The sequence below is a fragment of the Mus musculus genome, chromosome 14, assembly GCF_000001635.26.
Source record: "Mus musculus strain C57BL/6J chromosome 14, GRCm38.p6 C57BL/6J".
In the NCBI taxonomy this organism is placed as follows: domain Eukaryota; kingdom Metazoa; phylum Chordata; class Mammalia; order Rodentia; family Muridae; genus Mus; species Mus musculus.
The window spans coordinates 45,458,555-45,480,595 of record NC_000080.6 but is presented as its reverse complement, the minus strand read 5'-3'; the positions used below and the strand labels follow the sequence as shown (position 1 = coordinate 45,480,595).

Sequence of the window (22,041 nt, the reverse complement as noted above, 5' to 3'; positions counted from 1 at the left end):
CGCTAGGACAAGGCCAGTTGCCAGAGTCGATGCTCACACCTCTGCTCTGCTCACACCTGTGCCCTTGCGCTCTTTGGTAGTTACTGCTCCTTCCTTACTTCAGCGAGTTGGTTCTGGGTTTCAGTTGAGTGGAGCCTTGGTGTAGCTTGGGCTGGAGCTCGCTGTGTACGCCATTCTGACCTCACATACCGCAGTGGTGACACTCAGTCCTCCCTCCTCTGCCTGTAGGCCTGAGCCACCATATCCACTAGGTTTTCTTCTTTGTGTGGGGACAGAGATCACGGTCCACTGTAGTTTAGAATTTATGCTGTTCTCCTCCCCTGCCTAATACTGGTGAATTCCTTTTCACCCAGACTATAGCTGATCTTTATTTCTGGACCGTGCATCATTCTTTAGTCCTTTCCTCAGGCTTGGCCTTTCCAGCAGCTCTGAGTGTCCTAAGGACACCACTGGACAGCTTTACAAGAGACTTTTTAAAATACTTTTTTTTAATTTTGAGATTTATCTTTTTTTTTTTTTTTTTTTTTTTTTTTGGTTTTTTCGAGACAGGGTTTCTCTGTATAGCCCTGGCTGTCCTGGAACTCTGTAGACCAGGCTGGCCTAGAACTCAGAAATCTGCCTGCCTCTGCCTCCCGAGAGCTGGGATTAAAGGCATGCGCCACCACGCCCGGCTGAGATTTATCTTTTATGTGTGGGTGTTTTGCCTGCATGCATGTTTGTGCATACTGTGTGTGAGGTGCTCACGGAGGTCAGAGGAGGTCAGAACCCCTAGATTGGTGTTACAGACAGCTGTGAGCTGCCATGTGGATGCTGGGACTCTACCTGGGTCGCCTGGAAGATCAGTTGGACCCATCTAGCCATCTGCAGTTCCTTTACATCTTTTTAAGAAGGGAAAACCAGGGTTGTGTTGAAAGGTTGCAGCTGTCAAGGGCTACGTTCCTTGACAAGGCAGCTTGTTTTCTGAACAGGACATGCAGAGCCAGTGTGTAACTCGACTCGGTTCTGAGTAATAGTAGCATGAGAAACTCAGGCTGAGTCAGTTGCCTGGGATCAGACACTGTAAAGGAGACAGACGTGAGCTCTGTCAGGTCTGTCCCGAAAGCTAAAGCTCTGACCATGTGGCCACATGCCCCAACCCACTACTGAGGACACAAAAGCCAGAATCTAGCTTTGACTGATTTAAAAAAAAAAAACTTTGATTACAATAAAGAAAAAAACTTCAGTTCCTTAAGGACTCTTTATACCTCGCAGTGTGTGTGTAGTGATCAGCACAGTGTGTGGCCATCCACATTAGAAGCTGCAGCACGGAAGATCTTGTCAGCCTTGAGTACTGGAAGCTGGGAAGCTGAGTGAGCTTTGTAGCCCAGAAACCAATGGTGACTATCAGTGTGCACAGGAAATCCAAGACACAGAAGTGGCTGGAAGTGTCTTCTGAGTCTGAGAGGCACAAGAATAAGCTGTTTATGTAGACATTAGCTGGGGAGGAAGCATTGGGTGAGCTGTCATGGTTTATTATCTAGGCTCTTTTTCTAATAATGACTGTCAGAAGGGCTGGCTGAGCCGTGGTCATTCAGATTGATGTCCCCTTTTAGAACATGCTCTGGTTCTGTAGAAAAATTGGTAGCAAACGAGTCATAAAGAATCTATACAGGCTCTTCCTCTGCATAGCTGTCTAATTTGTAGTGGCAAGAATGTAGCTGTGTATTCTCAATGCAAACAAAGTCATTTTTATTACAGTTATGTGTGCATTTGTGTGTGTGTATAACCTGTATCTGTCAGGTTCCACTCTGCCTGGCCAACAGATATACACATACACTATAAATTCTAACGACTACATCGCTGTCCTTGGCATGAATTCACTATTGCCAGAGTTGGCCTCAGACTCTGGACGGTTCTCCTGTCTTAGAGTCCCCACAGCTGGGGTCAACAGCTATGCACTACCACACAGACTAAAAGCAGTTTTTCAAAGAAAGAACACTTTTACAGTCTAGTGGTTAATTTTCAAAGAAACTTATTATCAGTTTGTTATATAAGTGGAAATGATCTCATTAGAAACTTTTCCTGGGGAAAAAAATCAGAAGGCATCTAGAAAAAAGAAAATCTGGGTTCTACACTAACATTGAATATAGTCAGCATTCTATTTACTAGGAAGATTATTTATGTAGGATGCAATTTTTTCCTATCTGGATCTTGACTATTTTAAGTATCAAAATGCTATTAAACCTATTCTTTAAAAAACTAAAAAAGTATATATTAAGATATTAAATATTCAAATACTAAAGGTTGAAATTTTCTTCAATTTATTTTTTCCAATTAAAGTGAGATTTATGAGAGAGAGAAAGAGAGAGAGAGAAAGATTTCTTCAGTAATATGTTCTAATGAGCTTCATATTTTCTATTACAGAAGTCAGATACTGAATATAATTTCATTATAACAAAGTCAAATAATACAGAAAATAAGCTAGGCTAGTAGTAAAAGTTACTTTTAAACTTATTCTTTGGCTATTCCCTTTCAAGTGCCAGCCATTTCTTTATTTTCTTTCTTTGCAATGTTTGTTATATAAACACAGGCAAATAGGAAAACAAGATAGTTAGTGTTAGCCTTTGAGCTGGACCTGAAGGAATTTGAACTATGCACACCCTCTGACCCTGCGGTGCAACCAGAATTGGGAAATCAGTACAAGAACTATTTACTGAGGCTTCCCTTATCGTGGCACCAAGATTCTAAGCAGTCAGACGCACAAGGCTTGGGAATGGTTTGAGTTGCAGGACGTGAAGGTTGTGTGCAGGCGACCAAGATGGGCTGGTTCCTGGCATGGCTCCACAGCTGCTAGCTCACGACTGTGACCAAGGCCTTCAGCCTCGGGGCTACAGCTTGTTCTCTAGGGAGAAAATAAATTCGTTGGGACACTAAATGAGTTGTCATCCTAGAGCATCCATAAGACAAATTGAAACTGGTATGTAAAATGCAAACTCCAGGAAATTGAAAGCGCAGAGGCCTTGGGCGGGCTCTACTAACATACTTTCTGTATGGGAAACTCCGTAAAGAGTGGTCAGTTTTAGTTTTACTAGGTTCTAAATAATTCTAGTATATTATTTTAGTGGGAAGAAGGTCAATATTTTGACTTTCGTGAAAGGTGTATTTAACAGTTCTTTTAAATAAACAGGTTTCTGCCTAGACGTTAATATTTCCCGTACTGTATTTCTGTGTACTCCTTAGCAGAGTTACTCTCTGCCCAGGTGAGCTGGGGCAGTGGCTCCTGCCTTTGGTGAGTATGGACACATGATTTGAAGTTTGAAAATGATTCCCTAGTGAACAGTACCTCAGGGCTGTGTCCCAGTGTCTGCTTTCAAGGTGGAGGGGAATTCAGGCCTCCTCCCCGTCTCAGCGCTCAGATGGACAGGTTGTTTGAGCACAACACAGAGCACAGGGATACCAGGGCAGATACAGGTGGCTGACAAGATCCGCTTACGTTCAGTGAAAGTCCTTCCATTTCACTGTGACTTCTTAGGTTATCGCTTCTGTGCTCACGGGGTGGGAGGAAGGAGGATTCCTAAGCATGGCCTCCAGTTAGATGACTGGCGGAGAGTGAACAGTTACTATTCTCTCCACGTCCAGTAACCGTGTAACAGCAATTGCACATTTTCTTTTTTAAAATCATGATTATAGCCAAGTTTGAGCCCAGCCTGGACCATGGTATGAGACCCTGTCTGGGGGGGGGGGGGGAACACAGGACAGGACCAAATATAACAGAGTTAAGGCAGATGTTTTTACTCGATGTCTTTGGTCGCCTTAATTATGTTATTCAAGTCAAAGAACATTTACCACTAGCTAATGTGTCTTCTTTATGTGACCTCTACTGTAGCTGTTACTGAGGGTCCTGAGATCAGTGAGGGGATGCCTCTGCCTTTATTAGGTCAGCTGTACATAAACCAAATCAGGGTATGCTTGATTAGAGCATAGCTTCATTTTGCAGTGGACAAAGTGATGGATTTATGTTGAAGCTCCTGAGGTTGTTGACTCGGCTACTTACGAGTCACAACTGGGGCAAGTCTGTTTTCCTTTTTCCCGTTTCTTTTCATTCTTATGTCTTCTAGTGTTGCCTTTCCTTTGCCTTCTGAATTCCTTTCTTTCCTTTCCTATAGGCACCGATGTTCTTTACATTGGCCCTCTGAAAGGTGAGCCTCACCACAATTACACACACAGTGTGTCGGTCTGCGCGCTTCAGCCATAGCCCTAGTTCCTTCAAACTGGCTTTTTCCTCAGAGTTTCTGCCAACTTAATTACACTCTCACGGCTTTGGTACTGTGTGCTCTAATGTACGAGCAGAGTTCTTTTGTGTTTTGAGGCAGGTAAATAATGGACTAAAGCTTTCCTTCCAGATTGAAGCTTGTGGCTCAGTGTGCTTCCTACCGTAGTGTGTGTCCTGACTGCACTAAGATTCTGACCCGCTCCTGACAGCCATCTCTTCTCACTTACTAGGAAGCATATATTCAAGCCCGGGACTTTATAGTAAAACAATGACCCCTACTTACGACGCTCATGATGGAAGCCCTTTGTCACCAACTTCTGCCTGGTTTGGTGACAGTGCCCTGTCAGAAGGCAATCCTGGGATACTTGCTGTCAGTCAGCCAGTAACATCACCAGAAATACTGGCAAAAATGTTCAAGCCTCAAGCTCTTCTTGATAAAGCAAAAACCAACCAAGGGTAAGTTTTGGGTTTTTTGAGACAGGGTGTCTCTTTAGACACCAGGCTGGTTCCAAAGTCAGAGAGAACTGCCTGACTCTGCCTCCTAAGCCCTGGGATTAATTTAAAAAGGCATGCACCAGCAGGCCTGGCCGTGGGTAAGTTTAACTTACACCGTGGGGGATTTGGCGAGCTCGTCTGCAGTGTTCAGTGCTGTTCCTGCTTTGTCCCAGGTGGCTAGATTCCTCAAGATCTCTCATGGAGCAAGATGTGAAGGAGAACGAGGCCTTGCTGCTCCGATTCAAGTACTACAGCTTTTTTGATTTGAATCCAAAGGTACCAAGGACTTAAAGGGCTCTTTCTACTTCTGTTCCTCTTCTCATCTGAGTGTTAAGAAACTATAGCACGTTTTGAATAATACTAAAAAAACTAGACCTTTAGGCAAAGGTATTTGTATTCTGAGTAAATCTGGTATTTTCCTAGGTTGAGACCATTTTTAGACATTTTCTTCTCTTTTGTTAAGGTAATTATATTTTCTTTGTGTGTTTCAAAGGTACTGGTCACTTTAAAAAATTTTATCATCTGCGAGTATGTTGTAAGGCATAGAATAATTTTCTGGGAATAGATAAATGGCTGAGCAGTTAAAAGCACTGCTCTTCAGAGGACCTGGGTTCAATTCCCAGCACCCACATGGCAGCTCACAACTGTCTGTGACTCTTGTTCCAGGGCATCCAATACCTTTACATAAACATACATGTAGGCAAAGCACCATTGTATGTAAGTATTTTTTTAAGATTAAAAAAATACTTTTCTGAAAGATCACTTTTTGTAATTTTTTTTGATGTTTTGTTTTTGTTTGTTTTTTTGTTTGTTTTTTTTGGGGGGGGGTTGGGGTTTTTTTGACTGGCTGATTAGTTGGTTGGTTTTGGGTTTTGGTTTGTTTTTTGAGACAGGGTAGCCCTGGCTATCCTGTGAACTCTATATATAGACAAAGCTGGCTTCAAACTCACAGAGATCTACCCACCTCTCCCTCCCTAGTGCTGGGATTAAAGGTGTGCACCAAGCCTGCTTTGTATTGTCTTACCACCTGCATGGTTATCCTACCTAACAAACTAATAATTTCTGTGACTGGTAAGTCTGCTTTAACTCTTTGCTTTTCTGCTGCAATTTAACTTTGCTCTAAAAATCTGTTTCTCCCCAAGACCAGATGGCATGGAGGTTTGGATTCTTTGGGGAGAGAGGCACTTGGCTCATTGCTTTGTCTTATTATGTCTGAATTATACTCTAGCTAGTACAGCCTTCCTAATGCTTCAATCCTATAATACCATTCCTCACGTTGTGATGACCCCAAACCATAAAATTATTTTTGTTGTTGCTTTGTAACTAATTTTGCTACTGTTATGAATGGTAATGTAGGTATGTTTTCTGATGGCTTTAGGCAGCCCCTAAATCACACACACACAAACACACACATATACCAGAGTTGCTACCCACAGGCTGAAAAACACTGATGCAGTGTCTTTCATTATGTACTCATATAATTCTTTACATAGATACATGTACACACACACACATATTTTAACATATATATTAAATGATATGTAATAGAGCTATATAAGACTTATTTTCTGGCCACATCATATCTACTTTTAGTTGTAGGTTGGGGGGGGGGGTGGAATGTTTGATTAACATTTTAAGAGCATTACTTTTTGCTAATAGAATTAAATGGATAGTCTAATAACATAGATAAACATACTCCCCAAATTGTGTATGTACTGTCTGCTTTGGATACTTAAATAACTCCCCCTTTTGAGGGTCTTTCTCCTTGGGTATTTCTCTCTGTGAACAAGGTATTTTCCAAAGTAATTAATTTGTTCTCACTGGGTTTTATTGTGGCAAGTCGAAATAACAGTGTTAAAAACTATCTCTATTTGTACTTTGTTTTAATTTTACCAACTATATATCTCATTCCCCCACCCCTTTTTGAGCCAGTCCAGCCGTTCTGCATAGGCTGCCAGGAACTTAATATAAAATCCGGGCTGGCCTCAAACTTTCGATCCCTCAGACTATGGGTGCTGATTACAAGGCTGCAGCAATACCCACTTTCATGAGGTTTGTTTTGTTTGTTTTTGAGACAAGATCTGTGCAGCCTGGGCTGGCCTAGAAGTGAAGGGTCTTTTACCTTAGCCTTCAGGTGCCAGGATGGCAGACATGTACCACTGTACCCTGCTTCAAGTTAGATTTCTTACATTGAAATTGTAACAGTTGTTACGTGAACCCCTTTCCCCTTCAGTGCTGGGGATTAAATCCTCTGTCACACTGGGCAACTCCCTCCACTTACTGAGCTAAATCCCTGAGCAGGTCTCTTCTTATATTTTATGTCTAACACTAATGGATCTCTTCCCCTTTTTTAGAATTATTTTGATACTATAAAGCTGGAAAAAAAATTATATTCACTTTCTGCCATGCTTTAAAAGTGAGTATTAAGTTGGGTGTTGTGACGTATGCCTTTAATGGCAACAACCAGGAGGCAGAGGCAGGAGGTTCTCTAGTTAGTCTAGATAGCAAGTTGCAGGCTCTCCAAAGCTACATAGTGAGACTCTGTCTCAGAAAGGTGAGTGAGGGGTGCTAGAGAGATAGATCACTGGTTAGGAGCACTTGCAGAGGACCTGGGTTCACTTCTCAGCACCCACACAACGCCACACAACCAGTTACAGGGACGCAACAGGCTCCAGGCATTGCATGTAGTATACAAACATACACAAGAGCAAAACATTCATAAAATATTTTTAAAAGAGACTATTTAAAGACTTATTATTTTAAAATGTAGGTATATGTGAGTACCATTGTCCACAGAGGACAGAGGTGTCAGAACCCCCTGGAGCTCAAATTACAGGCAATTGTGAGCTGTCCGATATGGGTTCTTCCACAGTATTGGTATGCACACTTAACTGCTTAGCCATCTCTCATTGAGAACTTTCTGGTGTTGGAAACGCTGTGTTACAGGCCGTGTCTCCTTTGTTCTGCAGTATGATGCCATCAGAATCAATCAGCTTTACGAGCAGGCCAAGTGGGCTCTTCTCCTAGAAGAGATCGAATGCACGGAAGAAGAGATGATGATGTTCGCAGCCTTGCAGGTAAACAGAGGGATCAGTGGGTGGCTTTTACGGGGAGAGAGAAAAGTGGTGTAGTGATTATGCAAGCGTTTGCACTTAGGGTTGGCAAGATGGTGCAGCGGGTAGATGTTTGCTACCCAGCACGATAATCTAGTTTTGATCTTCAGGACCTACTTGGTGGAAGAGAGAACCAGGTCCCAAAGACTGCCTTCTGATCTGGACATATGGCACTTTTAGTCCTAACCCTAGGGAGGCAGAGGGAGGTGGACTTCTGTGAGTCTGAGTCAGGGTCTCATTATGTAGCACTAGCTCTCCTAGAACTTGCTCTGTAGACCAGGCTGGCCTTGAATTTACAGAGATCCACCTGCCCCTGCCTCTGCCTCCTGGGTGCTGGGATTAAAGGTATGTGCCACCACTGCCCGTTTTTTCTGTTTGGTTTTAAAGTCCTCTCAACTCCATGTGTAAACGTGCATGGTGCATGGAGCGTGCACACACAATAAATGAATGGAAACTTGTAGACATTGAATGTGGACGTTTATGAAAGTAAAACAAACATGATTTTGTTTTGTTTTAAATAAGAATCAATGATACTTTTGTTTACTTTCCTGAATCTTGTGGGAAAAAATTGTTCTTTTCCCTCCAAGTATATACTAATTTGAAGTTAACTCGATTTTCTCTTGGAAATAAAGAGCTGACAGTATTAAATTGATGATAAGGCACATTTCCAGCCTGCTGTGGCAGGAATAATGACTTAAGTAATAAGAGTTCAAGAGACTAAGATAAACATGAGTGTTTTTATGATTACTAATTAAGTGAAAGCTAGTGTTTCTTTAACATAGTATGTTTTCAAATGTGAGCCTTAAATGCCATATGCTTCTAAATTATAGGGGTACTTATTAAAAAACTAACTATCCACTCCCATTGCTGATCTACCCTCAGTGGCTCTAGACCAATCAGAGTTCTTAGAAGCAGTGATATCCATTGTCTTTCATATTTCACTGTGTCTGAGTGGGGCTTTGGCAAGAACTCCTGGGTTATGGCAGGAGTCTAGTCTTCCCTAAGGTCCCAGTGCAGTTGGTATTCTTTAAATAGAAGTGGGAGAAGCTGGACTGACCCTCAGTTAAGAAGCTGTCTCTGTAGAGATTTTACTTCTGTTCTCAGAACACAGAAATGCTCTCAGCCTTCCAAATGCACCAGCATGCAAGAAGTTCCCAGTGCCAAGCAGAGTCACTGCTGGGAGGCAAAGAGCATAAGGCACGCTCTTGCGTGCCCACTGACGAGTTAGTTCATCACTTGTAGAGAGGTGAAAAGCGTTTGGTTAAGAATCTCACACTTTCTGGGTGGGTTCAACTGTCTGAAGAATTTCCTGAATTAACTTTGGGCGCAGTTCATTGAGAGCCCCACTTGAGTGACTTACATTTCTTTTGCACTATGCATACAGACTGTTTTCCGGTAGAAGTTTTACCAAAAACAAGCATCGAATGTGTGAAGCGTGTCTGTTTTACCACCATAGATGTTGCTGTAGAGCATTGTTCTTTTGTCTTCTGTTGTTGTTTTGGTATGTGCTAGTGATTGAGCCCAAAGCCTTCACATGCTAAGCAGGCATTCTGCCGCTGACATCTGTCCCATCAAGACTTAGATTCCATTCGTAGTAACTGAAGGCCCTCGGGCATTGCCCTCTTAAACCATTTTGGAATCTAGATAACTATAATGGAGTTTTAGGGTACAAATCCAAAAGACTGACAATTCAAAATAAACTGTGAGTGCAAAAACGTTATTAGTATAGCTTTTAAAGCCTGTGGATACAAGTGTATGCTGTAATGCTTGGCTGGCACTCCATATGCCTTTGGAAGCAAAGCTAGACTCCAGTCTGTCCACAGCCAGGACCCCTCCAGTGGACTCTCCGAGGCCTGTTGTGTCAAAATCAGCGGAGTGTTTTGTAAAAATGCAGATTTCATGGCTGGTGAGATGGCTCAGTGGTTAAGAGTACTGCCTGCTGTTCCAAAGGTCCTGAGTTCAAATCCCAGCAACCACATAGTGGCTCACAACCATCCATAATGAGATCTGACACCCTCTTCTGGTATCTGAAGACAGATACAGTGTACTTAAAGATAATAATAAATAATTTTTTTTTAAAAATGCAGATTTCAGGCCAAGTCAGGATCTCTAGGGTGTCTAGGATTTTTAACCCACTCTGCATGGAATTCTTAATATTCTCCACATTTGAGGCCATATCTGACAGTCTGCATACTTTGCTCTTACTAATTACCATAGACATTTATGTGACCTTAAAGATAGCACATTTGCCCACTTGAAGGTATGACCAGAAAGTTTACTACTGTGTGTTAGAATACAGGACACTGGTGATAGGCTGCAGGTCTTTGCATTGCGTGTCCCTACAGATAGACTTCATCGGGTAAATGGAGTCTTCAGAAGTTCAGAGCCACTTAACACTTTGAGAAGCAGCCACACCAGATTCTGTTGCTCTCTGTATAAAATCTCTCAGGCTCGGCTTGACATCAGAGCTTATTATATTGTTAGTATTCTGAGTTACTATGCACATTTAAAGTCAACCATTTTATATTTTAGGAAATTCTAAACCGAAGACTGTTTCCTAGCTAGCTAGAAGGGCTATGTAACTGTCCCCACACATTCTCTGTTCACACATGGAAACAGTTTCCTATTCTTAGATAGCGCTAAAGTATCGGATCAGAGCTGGGGAGAGTGGAGCTGGCTTCCTCTTTGTCCTGAGTGGTTGGAACTGTAGGGCAGTGAGGGTTCATTTTTTTCCAGTAACGTAGAACAAATGGCTTAGTTCATCCCTACAGAAGACTTCATGCATGGCCTGACCCTTCATGGGCTGTGCATCTGTATGAGGCCCTGTTCCAGTCGGTGGACACCAACCAACCGACAGACAACAGAAACCCTGCTCATTACCGTAAATTCCCTTCACACCAAGGGAAGCAGAGACCGAGTTCTTTTGTGTGTATACAGAGACTGTGCTCATTCGAGTAAGTCTTTCTGTAGGGCTGTCACAGTGATCCCTGGCGCCATGGCCCAGCGTTGTATCCTTCCAGTCCCAGGACACTGTGCTTGCTTTGATGTGTGTAGGTCTCTGATCTACATTTTGTCTGTGCACACGTGCATGCAGTATCTGTGGAGACCAGAAGAGGGCGATGAAGCCACCAGACCCACAGAGACAGCTGTGAGCTGTGTGGGTGCTGGAAATCAAACCTCGGTCCACGGTGAGAGCAGCAAGTGCTTTAGGCCCTGAACCATCCTCTTTCCCCTCCCCCTCAGCCTGATGCTTTGTCTTTGCAAATCACATGACAGTGTCCAATTTAGAGCCAAGTAGTAATTTCATCTTAAAGTTCTGCAGTTAAACAGTCATTTCAACAACATGTTCTTGTGGTTTCAGTATCATATCAATAAGCTGTCAATCATGACATCAGAAAATCATTTAAACAACAGTGACAAAGAAGTTGATGAAGTTGACGCTGCCCTTTCTGACCTGGAGATCACTTTGGAAGGCGGGAAAACATCAACAATTCTGGTAGGGTGGATCTTCAGCTAACGGTTGGTTCAGTCTTACCTCGGTGTGGGTTTCCCATTGCCAGATAAGGTACCTGCAAGGTGGCTTCTTTACAGAAGTCAGTCATGGATTCTTAGGAAGTTACAGAGACTTTTTTTTATGGTGGGAAGATTGACCCCAGGGCCTCATTCATCACCCCAGGAAACCTTTTGTGAAGAAATAGTATTGCCAGGAGCTAGGGCTTCCAACACAAACACTTGTTTTGCGAGTGGTGGGAAGGCATTTCTCCAGAGGAAAGAATAATCAAGTCATGGTAAGATTCATGTGGTAGTCTCCTTGGAGATATGAGGCTCATAGTAGCGGTTAAGTAATGCTTATTTTTAAAACTAATGAATGAGTTATTGCTGAAGAAACATTTTCTCAGTGTCATTATGATTTATAATATTTCCATATGTTGCTAAAAACAATTTCAGCTATATTTAGAAGTAACAATATATTCTTGTAGTTGTACAGATTGCCGTTTTGTTCAAATTTTTAACTTTCTACACTCTTCCTAAACGCTTTTGTAACAAAACCATATAACATGATCATATCCTTGAAGTCTTTAACATATGAATTTTGAATATTAAGTAAGCATGGTTTTTATATCAGATACCAAACTAGATTTTTTTTTAATTAAGAGAAATATTCTTTGACTTCTTCCCTTAGGGTGACATTACTTCAATCCCAGAACTTGCTGACTATATTAAAGTTTTCAAGTAAGTACAGAAGTGGGAGAGATGTCACATACAAATAAGAACTGTCTGTTTTATAGCCATGTTCACAGTATTTACGTGTGCAGGGAGTTTGTCAAATTTATTTGTAAAGCAAATCTGTAAGATTTACCAATTAAACACTTAACATTAAGGTAATCATGTTCATTAAATTAAAACCACAGCAGTCATTGTTTTAATCTTTTTTGATTTTGATCTTAAAAGCTTCGAGGTTGGTTGTATCATATAGTTGGTGATAGAGGCTGACCCCAGTGGGCTCACATGGTGCCCTGTGACTGCCAGTTTGGCTCTTTGCTTCGAGCTCCAGACTCCATTAGCTTGTGCTCATGTGCTCATGTGCTCCTGAGCCCTTTCCACAAAGTTCCAGTAAATCTTTCTAGACCTTTAAACAACCCACCTGCAATCCTCAAAACTGAGAGCCGAGGAGACAGGGAGGCAGACGGGAGACAAAGATGCAGTGCCCACTGCCCACTGTCCTGTGCTGTGCAACTGTTGCAGCATAATATCACAGCTCACAGTGTACAGCACTTACAACAGCAAGATTTCCAAATGCCACTGTCCCCACCCTCTTCCTTTTCCACACCTTGCATCTACCTGTACCCTCACTAGGTCACCTTCTGTGTGTGGCACTGGAGTGGCGTGTTTGTGTCAGGATTAGACTCCCCTTCCCTGCGTTCACACTGAGGACGTAGGATGCTTGGGCTTCAGCAGCAGTAATGCTGCGGACGGACGCCACTGCCTCTGCAGGCTGTTGGTGCACATGGACCTTTGCAAACTTTAAGTGAGAAGTGGGGGCCGTGGGGGCTGTGGGCTCTCCACCCTCTCGCTGACTGGTGTGGTGGAATAGACTGAGAAGGGAGAGCACACCAGCAGCCTGGACCAGGAAGAAAACGGCCAAAGGGAGATGACTTCAGCCTGTGAAATTGGCCTTGTGTTTTTCAACACTTGAGACATGTAACTGCTAAAGCATAGCGCTGGCAACGTTACTTCAGAGTAGTTATTGTCTCCATTCTGTTGACTTACAGGCCGAAGAAGCTGACTTTAAAGGGGTACAAGCAGTACTGGTGCACTTTCAAAGACACGTCCATCTCCTGCTACAAGAGCCGAGAAGAGTCCAGTGGTACACCTGCTCATCAGCTGAACCTCAGAGGTAGGGGGCCCTCGTGACCTCTGGAACTCTGTCAGTGAATGTCCTTCAGTAAATGTCACTTGCCAGCACCTGCCTGGCACTTTCTTTACACCTTTCAGGTTTTTAAAGGTTTTTGGTTCTCCAGTTTGGTATTGAATCGCGTGTGGATATTTTGTTACATTCTGTGGGCCGACTGGAGCTGAAGTATTTTTGTCACTTTTTTAATCTTGAGCATTAAGCACATTAGAGTGCCCTCATTTCCAGCCTCCTGGTTATCACGTGTGCATTTCTGGTTTCTCCTTTGGTCGTTAGCTTCCTGCTTGCTCTTTGCCTCTGATCATAGGCTGGTTCTGGTCAGCCTGCTTAACCTCACTTTCCACAGCCACAGCCTCTTTAGGGATGAGGGCCCGATCTCCCTCTTCCTCATCCAGGTGTTTTTGGAGGTGGGGTTGTTGTTGTTGTGGCCCTGGTTGTCCTGGACTAGGCTGGCCTCAAACTCTCAGAGATCCACCTGCCTCTGACTCCCTAGTGCTGGAATTAAAGGTGTGCACCACCACTAACCACCGACCCCCCATCCACTCTTTTTTTTTTTTTTTTTTTTTGGTTTTTCGAGACAGGGTTTCTCTGTGTAGCCCTGGCTATCCTGGAACTCACTGTAGACCAGGCTGGCCTTGGACTCAGAAATTTGCCTGCCTCTGCCTCCCGAGTGCTGGGATTACAGGCATGCGCCACCACGCCCGGCCCCATCCACTTTTTTATCCTTACTTTGTGCTCTCCCCTAGGCAAGCACAGGATGTCTCTGTTAGGCTCCTAGCTGCCATCTTGAGTCTCCCTTCCCTTGTCAGAGCTGGCTGAGATGTAGGTCCTGGAGCTGAAGGGGCGTGCCCCCTTACAGAGCACCTGCAGCCTGAGCCACACCTTGGTACCCGCTCAGCTGTTAGCTCTGCTTTTTTACTTAATATTTTTAAAAGCTTTATCTCGTTTTTAAGTGTGCTTGTATGTGTGCATATGTTTGTATGTCTGTCTGTCTGTCTGTCTGTCTGTCTGTCTGTCTGTCTGTCTGTGTGTGTGTGTGTACAGGTAAGAGGGTATCAGATCCACTGGAGCTAAAATAAGAGGTGGCTGTAACTGAGCTCCTGCTGAGCTCCGCCTCCTCCAGCCCCTAGCTCAGTCTGTTCATTCTGGCCTATGGATGCAGCTACAGGTTCATTTGCCGACTTGGTGGCCTCTGTCACTTCTTCCCTTCTTGCTCCTGATGGCTGCACAGGCTCGGGTAGAAGGACACTTACTTCTCCATCTGGGGACTGGGTGGCACTCAGTGGTAGTGTGTGAGACCCTGAGTGCAGTTCCCAGTACCCTGCAGTGATGGTTTAGAAAAGGCCATGGGGGAGGAGGTGGTGAGAATGCCATGGGGTAAATGGGGTCCGACTCGAGATGCAGAGAGGGATCCTAATAGAACTCACGGGAAAGTGTGCGCTGCAGTGCGCTCTAGGCCCTGGTTCCCCTTGCACACACAGTAAGTGGGCCTGTGGAGCAGAGACAGGCGCTGGTAGAAACTCCCCAGTGGGTGCAGTTGGGCAGAAATGGGGATAAGGTGATTGGAACATAAAACAGGGTTTAGGGAGAGAGAAGCTTGGATGTGGGGAATGGATGAGGAGACCTGTGCTACAGGTGCTAATGTGATGGTTGCTTGCATGGTAAATGTAACCACTCAGCGTGGTTGGTTCTGATACGACAAGAGAAAACTCCCTGGTTCAGTTCTTGATATTTTTTAAGGACTGTTGACAGAACTTATGTATCCTCACACATTTATTTTAACTTCACCACATCACTTCTCCCTTATTTGAAAAGTTCCACAAAAGGCCTTATAAGGTGACTATATGTAGTATTTTTCCTAGAAAGACTAGGACTCTACCTAAAGTGCCCTTTCTTTCTTTCTTTTAATGGTTTAAACACTTCCCTGGAGGTAGAGCTGAGTCCAGGTCTGCATTTCCCAATCCTTGCTCTGCGCCCACTTGAGTGCCAAAGCTGGAGTAAGCCCCCTTCCACCGAATAGGGGTGTTCTTAAAATGGGCACAGTTCAGCAGAGTCAGACCTCAGAGAATGAAGCTACTGTGTGGGCTCAGGATTTCTTTTATGCATTTCTGTAATTAAATTTATTTTTCTAGGATGTGAAGTTACTCCGGATGTAAACATTTCAGGCCAGAAATTTAACATAAAACTCCTAATTCCGGTAGCAGAGGGCATGAATGAGATCTGGCTTCGCTGTGATAACGTAAGTTTTCCAATTAACACATAAACCTTACCTTTCTGACTCCTAAGTGTGTTGGCCCGCTGACCCTACATTCTGTACCTGGGTCCTAGACACCGTGTGCCTTCATCTCTCAGTCTGAAACAGTTTTGCTTTCCACAGGAGAAGCAGTACGCGCACTGGATGGCAGCTTGCAGGTTAGCCTCCAAAGGCAAGACCATGGCAGACAGTTCTTACAACCTGGAAGTTCAGAACATTCTTTCCTTCCTGAAAATGCAGCATCTGAACCCAGACCCCCAGCTGATCCCTGACCAGATCACAACCGACGTCAACCCCGAGTGTCTGGTGTCCCCGCGGTACCTGAAGAAGTATAAGAGCAAACAGGTACTTCATCCTGCCTAACCTGCTGGGTGTCGCTTTGTGCTCCTGCTTTAAACGCTGCTCCTCCTGTTAAATGGAAGCTAGCACCAGCTTGGGTAGAATATAAAACAGGAAATAGGGGAGGCGGAGGTCAGCTTAAACTGGTTGTTAGATCGTCTGTAAAGTTAATAGATAAAGCCAGGTTGTTGCTCAGCACAAGGAAATGATTTTCCCTGTGGAAACAGGCGAAAAGCCCAGTCACACATTCAGGTCCTGCCAGAGGGCCTCGTTCTTGGGTTTGCTGAGGAAGATTTTCCACCTTTAGAAATAAACTGTCATGTGGTAGAGATCCTTTACCCCACGTCACTGTCTTAACCGGAGTCAAACCTAATAGAACCTTACCCAGGGTTACAACGTCTTATCAATTTTAACTTAAAATTCACTGCCTTTGTCCACTCTTTAGAACTCCTGTCCTGGAAATTAATACCATAAAAGGTTTGCTATTTGGGCAAATGGCTCTTTGATGCATCACAAAAGGTCCTTTGCGGGGAATTTGACTTGAGAGCCCCCAGGATTCCCTTCCCTGAACAGCACTCCATAAAAGGAAGGATTCAGATTAGGGGGGGGGGGGCAGGGAATGCTTCTAAAATAAATAAATCATTTTTACTGAGTTTAGTTTTTATCTTTCAGAAATAATTTTAAAACATTAAAGGTCCAAACAGAACATTTCCTTCCTTAGATTTTAAACATAACTTTATTAAATGAGTCTGAAACGGTTTCGCTTTGCACAGAAATGTTCAGAACTTTAATCAGAACTTGTCTGTCTGTGCGGTTCAGAGGCCGCTGCGTCAGAGAAGGGACATTGTTTATCCCCCAGTCATAGGCTGTGGGAGTGTGTGCTGAGGAATGGCGGAAGTGCTGCCCCGGGGAGCCCTGTGGAATGCAGCTGAGTTAGGAAGGAAGGACGCACTGACTCCTCACTCAGGGAAGAACTGTGTTCAAAGAGACGGAGTTTCTAAAAATGAACTCCTGCCTTCAGATGGCCTCTGACCTTGGCAGTTTGATTGTTTCCATAGATGTCGGGCATCCAAGATGATAGCTTTCTGTCTTTGAGTTGTAGACAAAAATGTGACCTGGACTCTTCTGTTTGGTGACAGGAGCAGTGTGTGGCCTGTGGTTACGGCCCCTGCGCTCCTCTCAGGAGTCTCTGAGGCTGGGTCTTCACATTGCTGCCCTGTAGCATGAGATTCCCAGGCACGAAGTTCACTGCAGGTGACCCTTGCCAGGGCACAGGACAGTCAGCATAGCTTACGTAGTCTGTGAATATTCGCTAAACTTCCCAGGGTTAGTTTGAGTAAGAATGAGCTTTTAACTATAAATAAAAGAATTGCACTGTAGTCCCTCACTGAAAAGACATCATGCTTGTGTGGCCTTAGCTCCCAGGGCCCTGGATGGCAACCTTTTGTTTCTCCTTCCAGGAAAAAGGATGCAAAAAGCAGATGGTAATTGAAGGCCTGCTGCCTTTGTGCAAATAGAGGACCAGTGTGGCCAGCAAGCTCACAGGCAGCCCTCAGCTCTCTCTGAGGAGAGTGCGTGTGTCCTGTCATCTGACTAAATCGGAAAAGGCTACATAGGCTTTTGACTAGTAACTGTTATTTCGCTACTAAAATACTTAGCTTTACCCTCACTGTAAGACACGTGAGGGAGAAGGAGGGGTTTGCCCTTTGCATTGTCTTCTGTGAGCTTCTGTCTTTAATCTGAGTGACACTTGCTGCAGTGTGGCGCCTCTGCTGTAGCCACATAGACAGCGATGGCCGCTTGCTGTCCCCATTCTCATCCTTCCTTGCGTTTCATTTTCACCTGAGTGCCCTTTCTTTCTGCATGGTTTTCTGCTGGAATTTGGGGTTGCAGGTACCATAGCCTTTTCTTTGCTTCATTGCCATTTCCTGATCGCCTCTTTTTTTTTCCCCCCTTTCTGCTTCCTTTTTCTTTCCTCGCATTGCCATCTACAGCCAGGCTGTGTAAGAGATTTGGTAAGTTCTCTATATGTACAGAGGGAAGGAAAGTAGACACTGAGCAGCCGTAGTCCTAGCCATCTGTCCCCCACCATGGGGGATTCACCCTAAAGCAAGTACTGGTAAATGCAACCAGAGCGGTCCTGTTTGGTTGCCATGGAAACGTGATGCTCTGCCTCCTGGTGTTCTGGTTTGCACTGCAGAACTCCAGCCGGCACCTCTGTAGCCATCTGGATGTGTTACTGTGCCATTCATTGCCCACCAGGATCTCTCGGTCCTGGCAGCTCTACACTAGAATCCCAATAATGCCTTGTGTGTGGTACATAAAAACTGAAATTAACATTGGTGCTTTGTTGGGATTCCCAAATGAAGCATTAGATAATTTTTAATTCCAATTCAGCATAATGCTATGGTTGCACATCATTTTTTAATTTTTTTAATAAAAGATAATAATGTCTGGTTATTTAATGAAACATTTAAAATTCTGTTTAGATAACAGCACGGATCTTGGAGGCCCATCAAAATGTAGCCCAGATGAGCCTGATTGAAGCCAAGATGAGATTCATTCAAGCCTGGCAGTCTCTGCCTGAGTTCGGCATCACACACTTCATTGCGAGGTCAGTGCGCTGCTGTGGTCTGTGTGTTCAGTTTGTCCGCCTCGTTGGCTTAGATCTTCACCATTGAAGGCAGGGCTGCTTAGACTACACTAACCTCTTCTACACCAAAACTTAATGCTATTATTATGTCTTATAATAGTTGCATTGTTTTTAGGGTTAGAGAAAATCCCTTCCCCCGTTCTGAGTGGTGTTTCTTCAATATTACAGGTTTCAAGGCGGCAAGAGAGAAGAACTTATTGGAATTGCATACAACAGGTTGATTCGGATGGACGCCAGCACAGGTGACGCCATCAAAACCTGGCGGTTCAGCAACATGAAGCAGTGGAATGTCAACTGGGAGATCAAGATGGTGAGCTAGCACGAACGCCCCTCAGGTGTCACTCAGTGCAGATAGCCTGAGGGCGTAGTTCAGGGTCTGGGTTTGATCCCCAGGACTAAGACAAAAGGTAGATTTTGAAGATTGGATTTTGTGACATGATTTGGTTGTGGTATTTGGCACCCCATTAACTGCTAAGGCTGCTTAGGTTATCAGGCTAGTGAAGTTTAGTGTCTGCTCTCTCCTCTCATACTGGGTGGAGCAGACGGCATTTCCTGATGAAGAAAGACAGCCTTCCTTCTGCCAAGGCTGTCCGAGTAGCTCTGTTCCCATGCTAGAATCTTCAAGTAAGCTTTTAAAGGCCACCATTGGATAGCCAAGCTGTAAGACCCTATCCCCATCCCAGTGAGACCCTGCATAGGGTAGTCTATTTACAGATAATCAGAGTAGAGATGGCTCCAAAGCTGAGAGCTGTTGTTACTCCTCCAGAGAACTAAGGTTCATGTTAGCACCCACAGGCATGGAGGTTCACAACCTCCTGCAACTCTTATTTCCTGGGAATCTGATACTCTCATCTGGCCTTGCAGACATACATGCAGACACAACACATGTACTCGTAAAATACATACATACATATGTATGTATATATATATGTGTGTGTATGTGTGTGTGTGTATGTATACATATATATACAGAGAGAGAGAGAGAGAGAGAGAGAGAGAGAGAGAGAGAGAGAGAGAGAGAGAATAGCCTGGGCTACAAAATACAGAAGACTCTCTAAAAATATGGATAGTAAAAAATAATCTTTAAAGTGCAGACCATGTGGTTGGTTACTCATTTCTCACTTGAACTTACCATCCATACTTAAGGATATCTTTCTGTAACAGCTTCTCGAAACAGCAGTCAGAGGTTATGTCCTGTGCCTCCTCTATGGGGTCAGACATGACACTAGACGTTTGCACTTACACTGGCCTCTATGCCTCACCTCAGCCTTCTAAAGCAGGCAGGTTGCCTGGACTTCACAAATGAGGACGCTCCCACTTAGAAGCCTAAGGGCTGCTTAGTGTCCACGCCCACACACTTGATGACTGCCGCAGCAGGGTCTGTAAAACCTGGTGCGCATCCCACTATGTAGCTTGGTGCCCTTTTCTTTGTTACATTGTGATCATATAAAACCGGCTCACTGGCAGGCGATTTTGCTTGGCATATATTGGATACACTGTATTCAGCTGCTATCAGAAATACACATCGGGGGCTGGTGAGATGGCTCAGTGGGTAAGAGTACCCGACTGCTCTTCCAAAGGTCCGGAGTTCAAATCCCAGCAACCACATGGTGGCTCACAACCATCCGTAACGAAATCTGACGCCCTCTTCTGGTGTGTCTGAAGACAGCTACAGTGTACTTACATATAATAAATAAATAAATCTTTAAAAAAAAAAAGAAATACACATCGTTCTGAAATATTTAAGCTTGATACCTAAAGACTACATATTGAAGCGAATGTTAAATAAGACTCAAGAAGTAAGTTTTCTCCCAGGACCTAAAGAGGGCCATTCTCATTAATTGCATCACTAGAGACCACTCGGGACCTTAACGACGTAAACGCCTTGAGAACTTGCAAACGAAAGGGATGTGGGGATGATACACTTTTCTTACTGTTTAGACCTATGACATCACTGACATGATGGCTGTTCCCACGTCCCTGCGGGGTGGAGTACCATAACTTAAAGTCCGGAAGCTTCCGGGGAACTGACAGTTCTTTGTCTTTGCTCCAGGTCACTGTAGAGTTTGCAGATGAGGTCCGGTTGTCCTTCATCTGTACCGAAGTAGACTGCAAGGTGGTCCACGAATTCATTGGTGGTTACATATTTCTCTCAACTCGTGCGAAAGACCAAAATGAAAGTTTAGATGAGGAGATGTTCTACAAACTCACCAGTGGTTGGGTGTGAATAGGAAAACTTGTAATAAAACTCCACAGCCATAACAATATTTAACTTTAAAGCTATTGTTTCTTATATGCTGCTTAATAAAGTAAGCTTGAACTTTATTATTTTATCATGATACCTTTTTGCCTTACCAGACCAGTACATATGTGCACTAACAAGCACGATTGTTAATCTGCTGCCTACCTTGATATGCCGTATGTGGACTGTGGAATTCCCAACAGTCCTTAGGGCCACGGAAAGCTGTCACTGACTGACAGTAACCAAACTAAGAAACAAGCCATCTACCAAGCCACCCAGGGCATACATATAACCTATATGAAGTCTATTTATCATGTGTAATGCATGTGTTTGTGTTTAATTGATGCCTTCTTTTAAAGTACCCTGCTCCTGGTACCCAGTTAATCCCCTCTCCCAGTATAAAGTCGGTCTACAGTGGATGCTTGGTATTTGTTGATGCTGTTGACCTTGAAGGAAACACTGCTAACCTGTTGTTATTGGGTGGGTTTTGTCTTTGAGTAAGCATGCTGTACATTGTTTTGTGTTTAGTTTTACACCAAACTGTATTACAGTACTCTTAGTATTCACCAGCATACTCACTATCTGCCTAAGATATGCAGCCTTTGTGTTACAATATGAAGTAAAGATCTATGAAGTATTCATTTTGTGTAACTAATGTACAAACACAAATTTTATAAAATTGTACAGTTTTTTTTAAAAAAAACTATTCACAACTAGGAAATGGCTTAAATGTAGCATCCTTACATTAATTAAGTGCTTTTAAAATATATAATTAATTTGCAGTTTCAGTATCTGCTAAATTACGAATGACTTCATGATGCTCGTGACTTGCCGTGATGCCCTTAACTACAGCCTGGACCGGCTGTGTTCTAGTCTGTTGCGCTATTACATCTGCGTTGGTGCTAGTTAGACAATTCCTAGCTCACGAGCCCAGAAGGGCGCCAGGGAGGGGTGGACTTACCAGTATTGTCCAATAATCCATGAATTAAAGACTGTATAAATGCATTTTATTTTAAATAAAAGTAAAACCTTTTATTTAATGTTTTCTTTTGTACTTCTGATCTCTCTCAACTCTCCCAACACTGTGTGTTATTAGAACAGCCCGCCAGTGCTAGGCCATGTCCCAGATGAAGAGCTCTCTCTCTCTAGGAGACATCCTTTCTCCGGCATTGAGAGACCTTTGTGGTTATTCAGTTAGACTCCAGACTTTCATCATGGGCCTGGCTGCCACCTCTGTCAGTCCCGTGCCTGTGAGGCCAAGACAGCTTCTAAAAACCCAG

The 22,041-nt window shown here is 43.7% G+C and overlaps 1 protein-coding gene across 4 annotated transcripts in view; it reads left to right on the top strand.

Moving 5' to 3' along the window:
- The window catches only part of Fermt2 (fermitin family member 2), a 71,519-nt gene extending 49,715 nt beyond the window's left edge, over nucleotides 1-21,804 (top strand). Inside the window, exons 5-17 of one of the 4 annotated variants that reach the window (XM_006518826.3) lie at nucleotides 4,146-4,178; nucleotides 4,483-4,708; nucleotides 4,921-5,023; nucleotides 7,717-7,824; nucleotides 11,222-11,356; nucleotides 12,044-12,093; nucleotides 13,134-13,258; nucleotides 15,406-15,512; nucleotides 15,651-15,872; nucleotides 17,861-17,881; nucleotides 18,356-18,480; nucleotides 18,688-18,829; nucleotides 20,573-21,801. In XM_006518826.3, coding sequence (XP_006518889.2) covers nucleotides 4,146-4,178; nucleotides 4,483-4,708; nucleotides 4,921-5,023; nucleotides 7,717-7,824; nucleotides 11,222-11,356; nucleotides 12,044-12,093; nucleotides 13,134-13,258; nucleotides 15,406-15,512; nucleotides 15,651-15,872; nucleotides 17,861-17,881; nucleotides 18,356-18,480; nucleotides 18,688-18,829; nucleotides 20,573-20,746 — 1,571 coding nt within the window. In that variant the 3' untranslated portion in view covers nucleotides 20,747-21,801. 4 annotated transcript variants of the gene reach the window in all.
- Nucleotides 21,805-22,041: the final 237 nt, after the last annotated feature.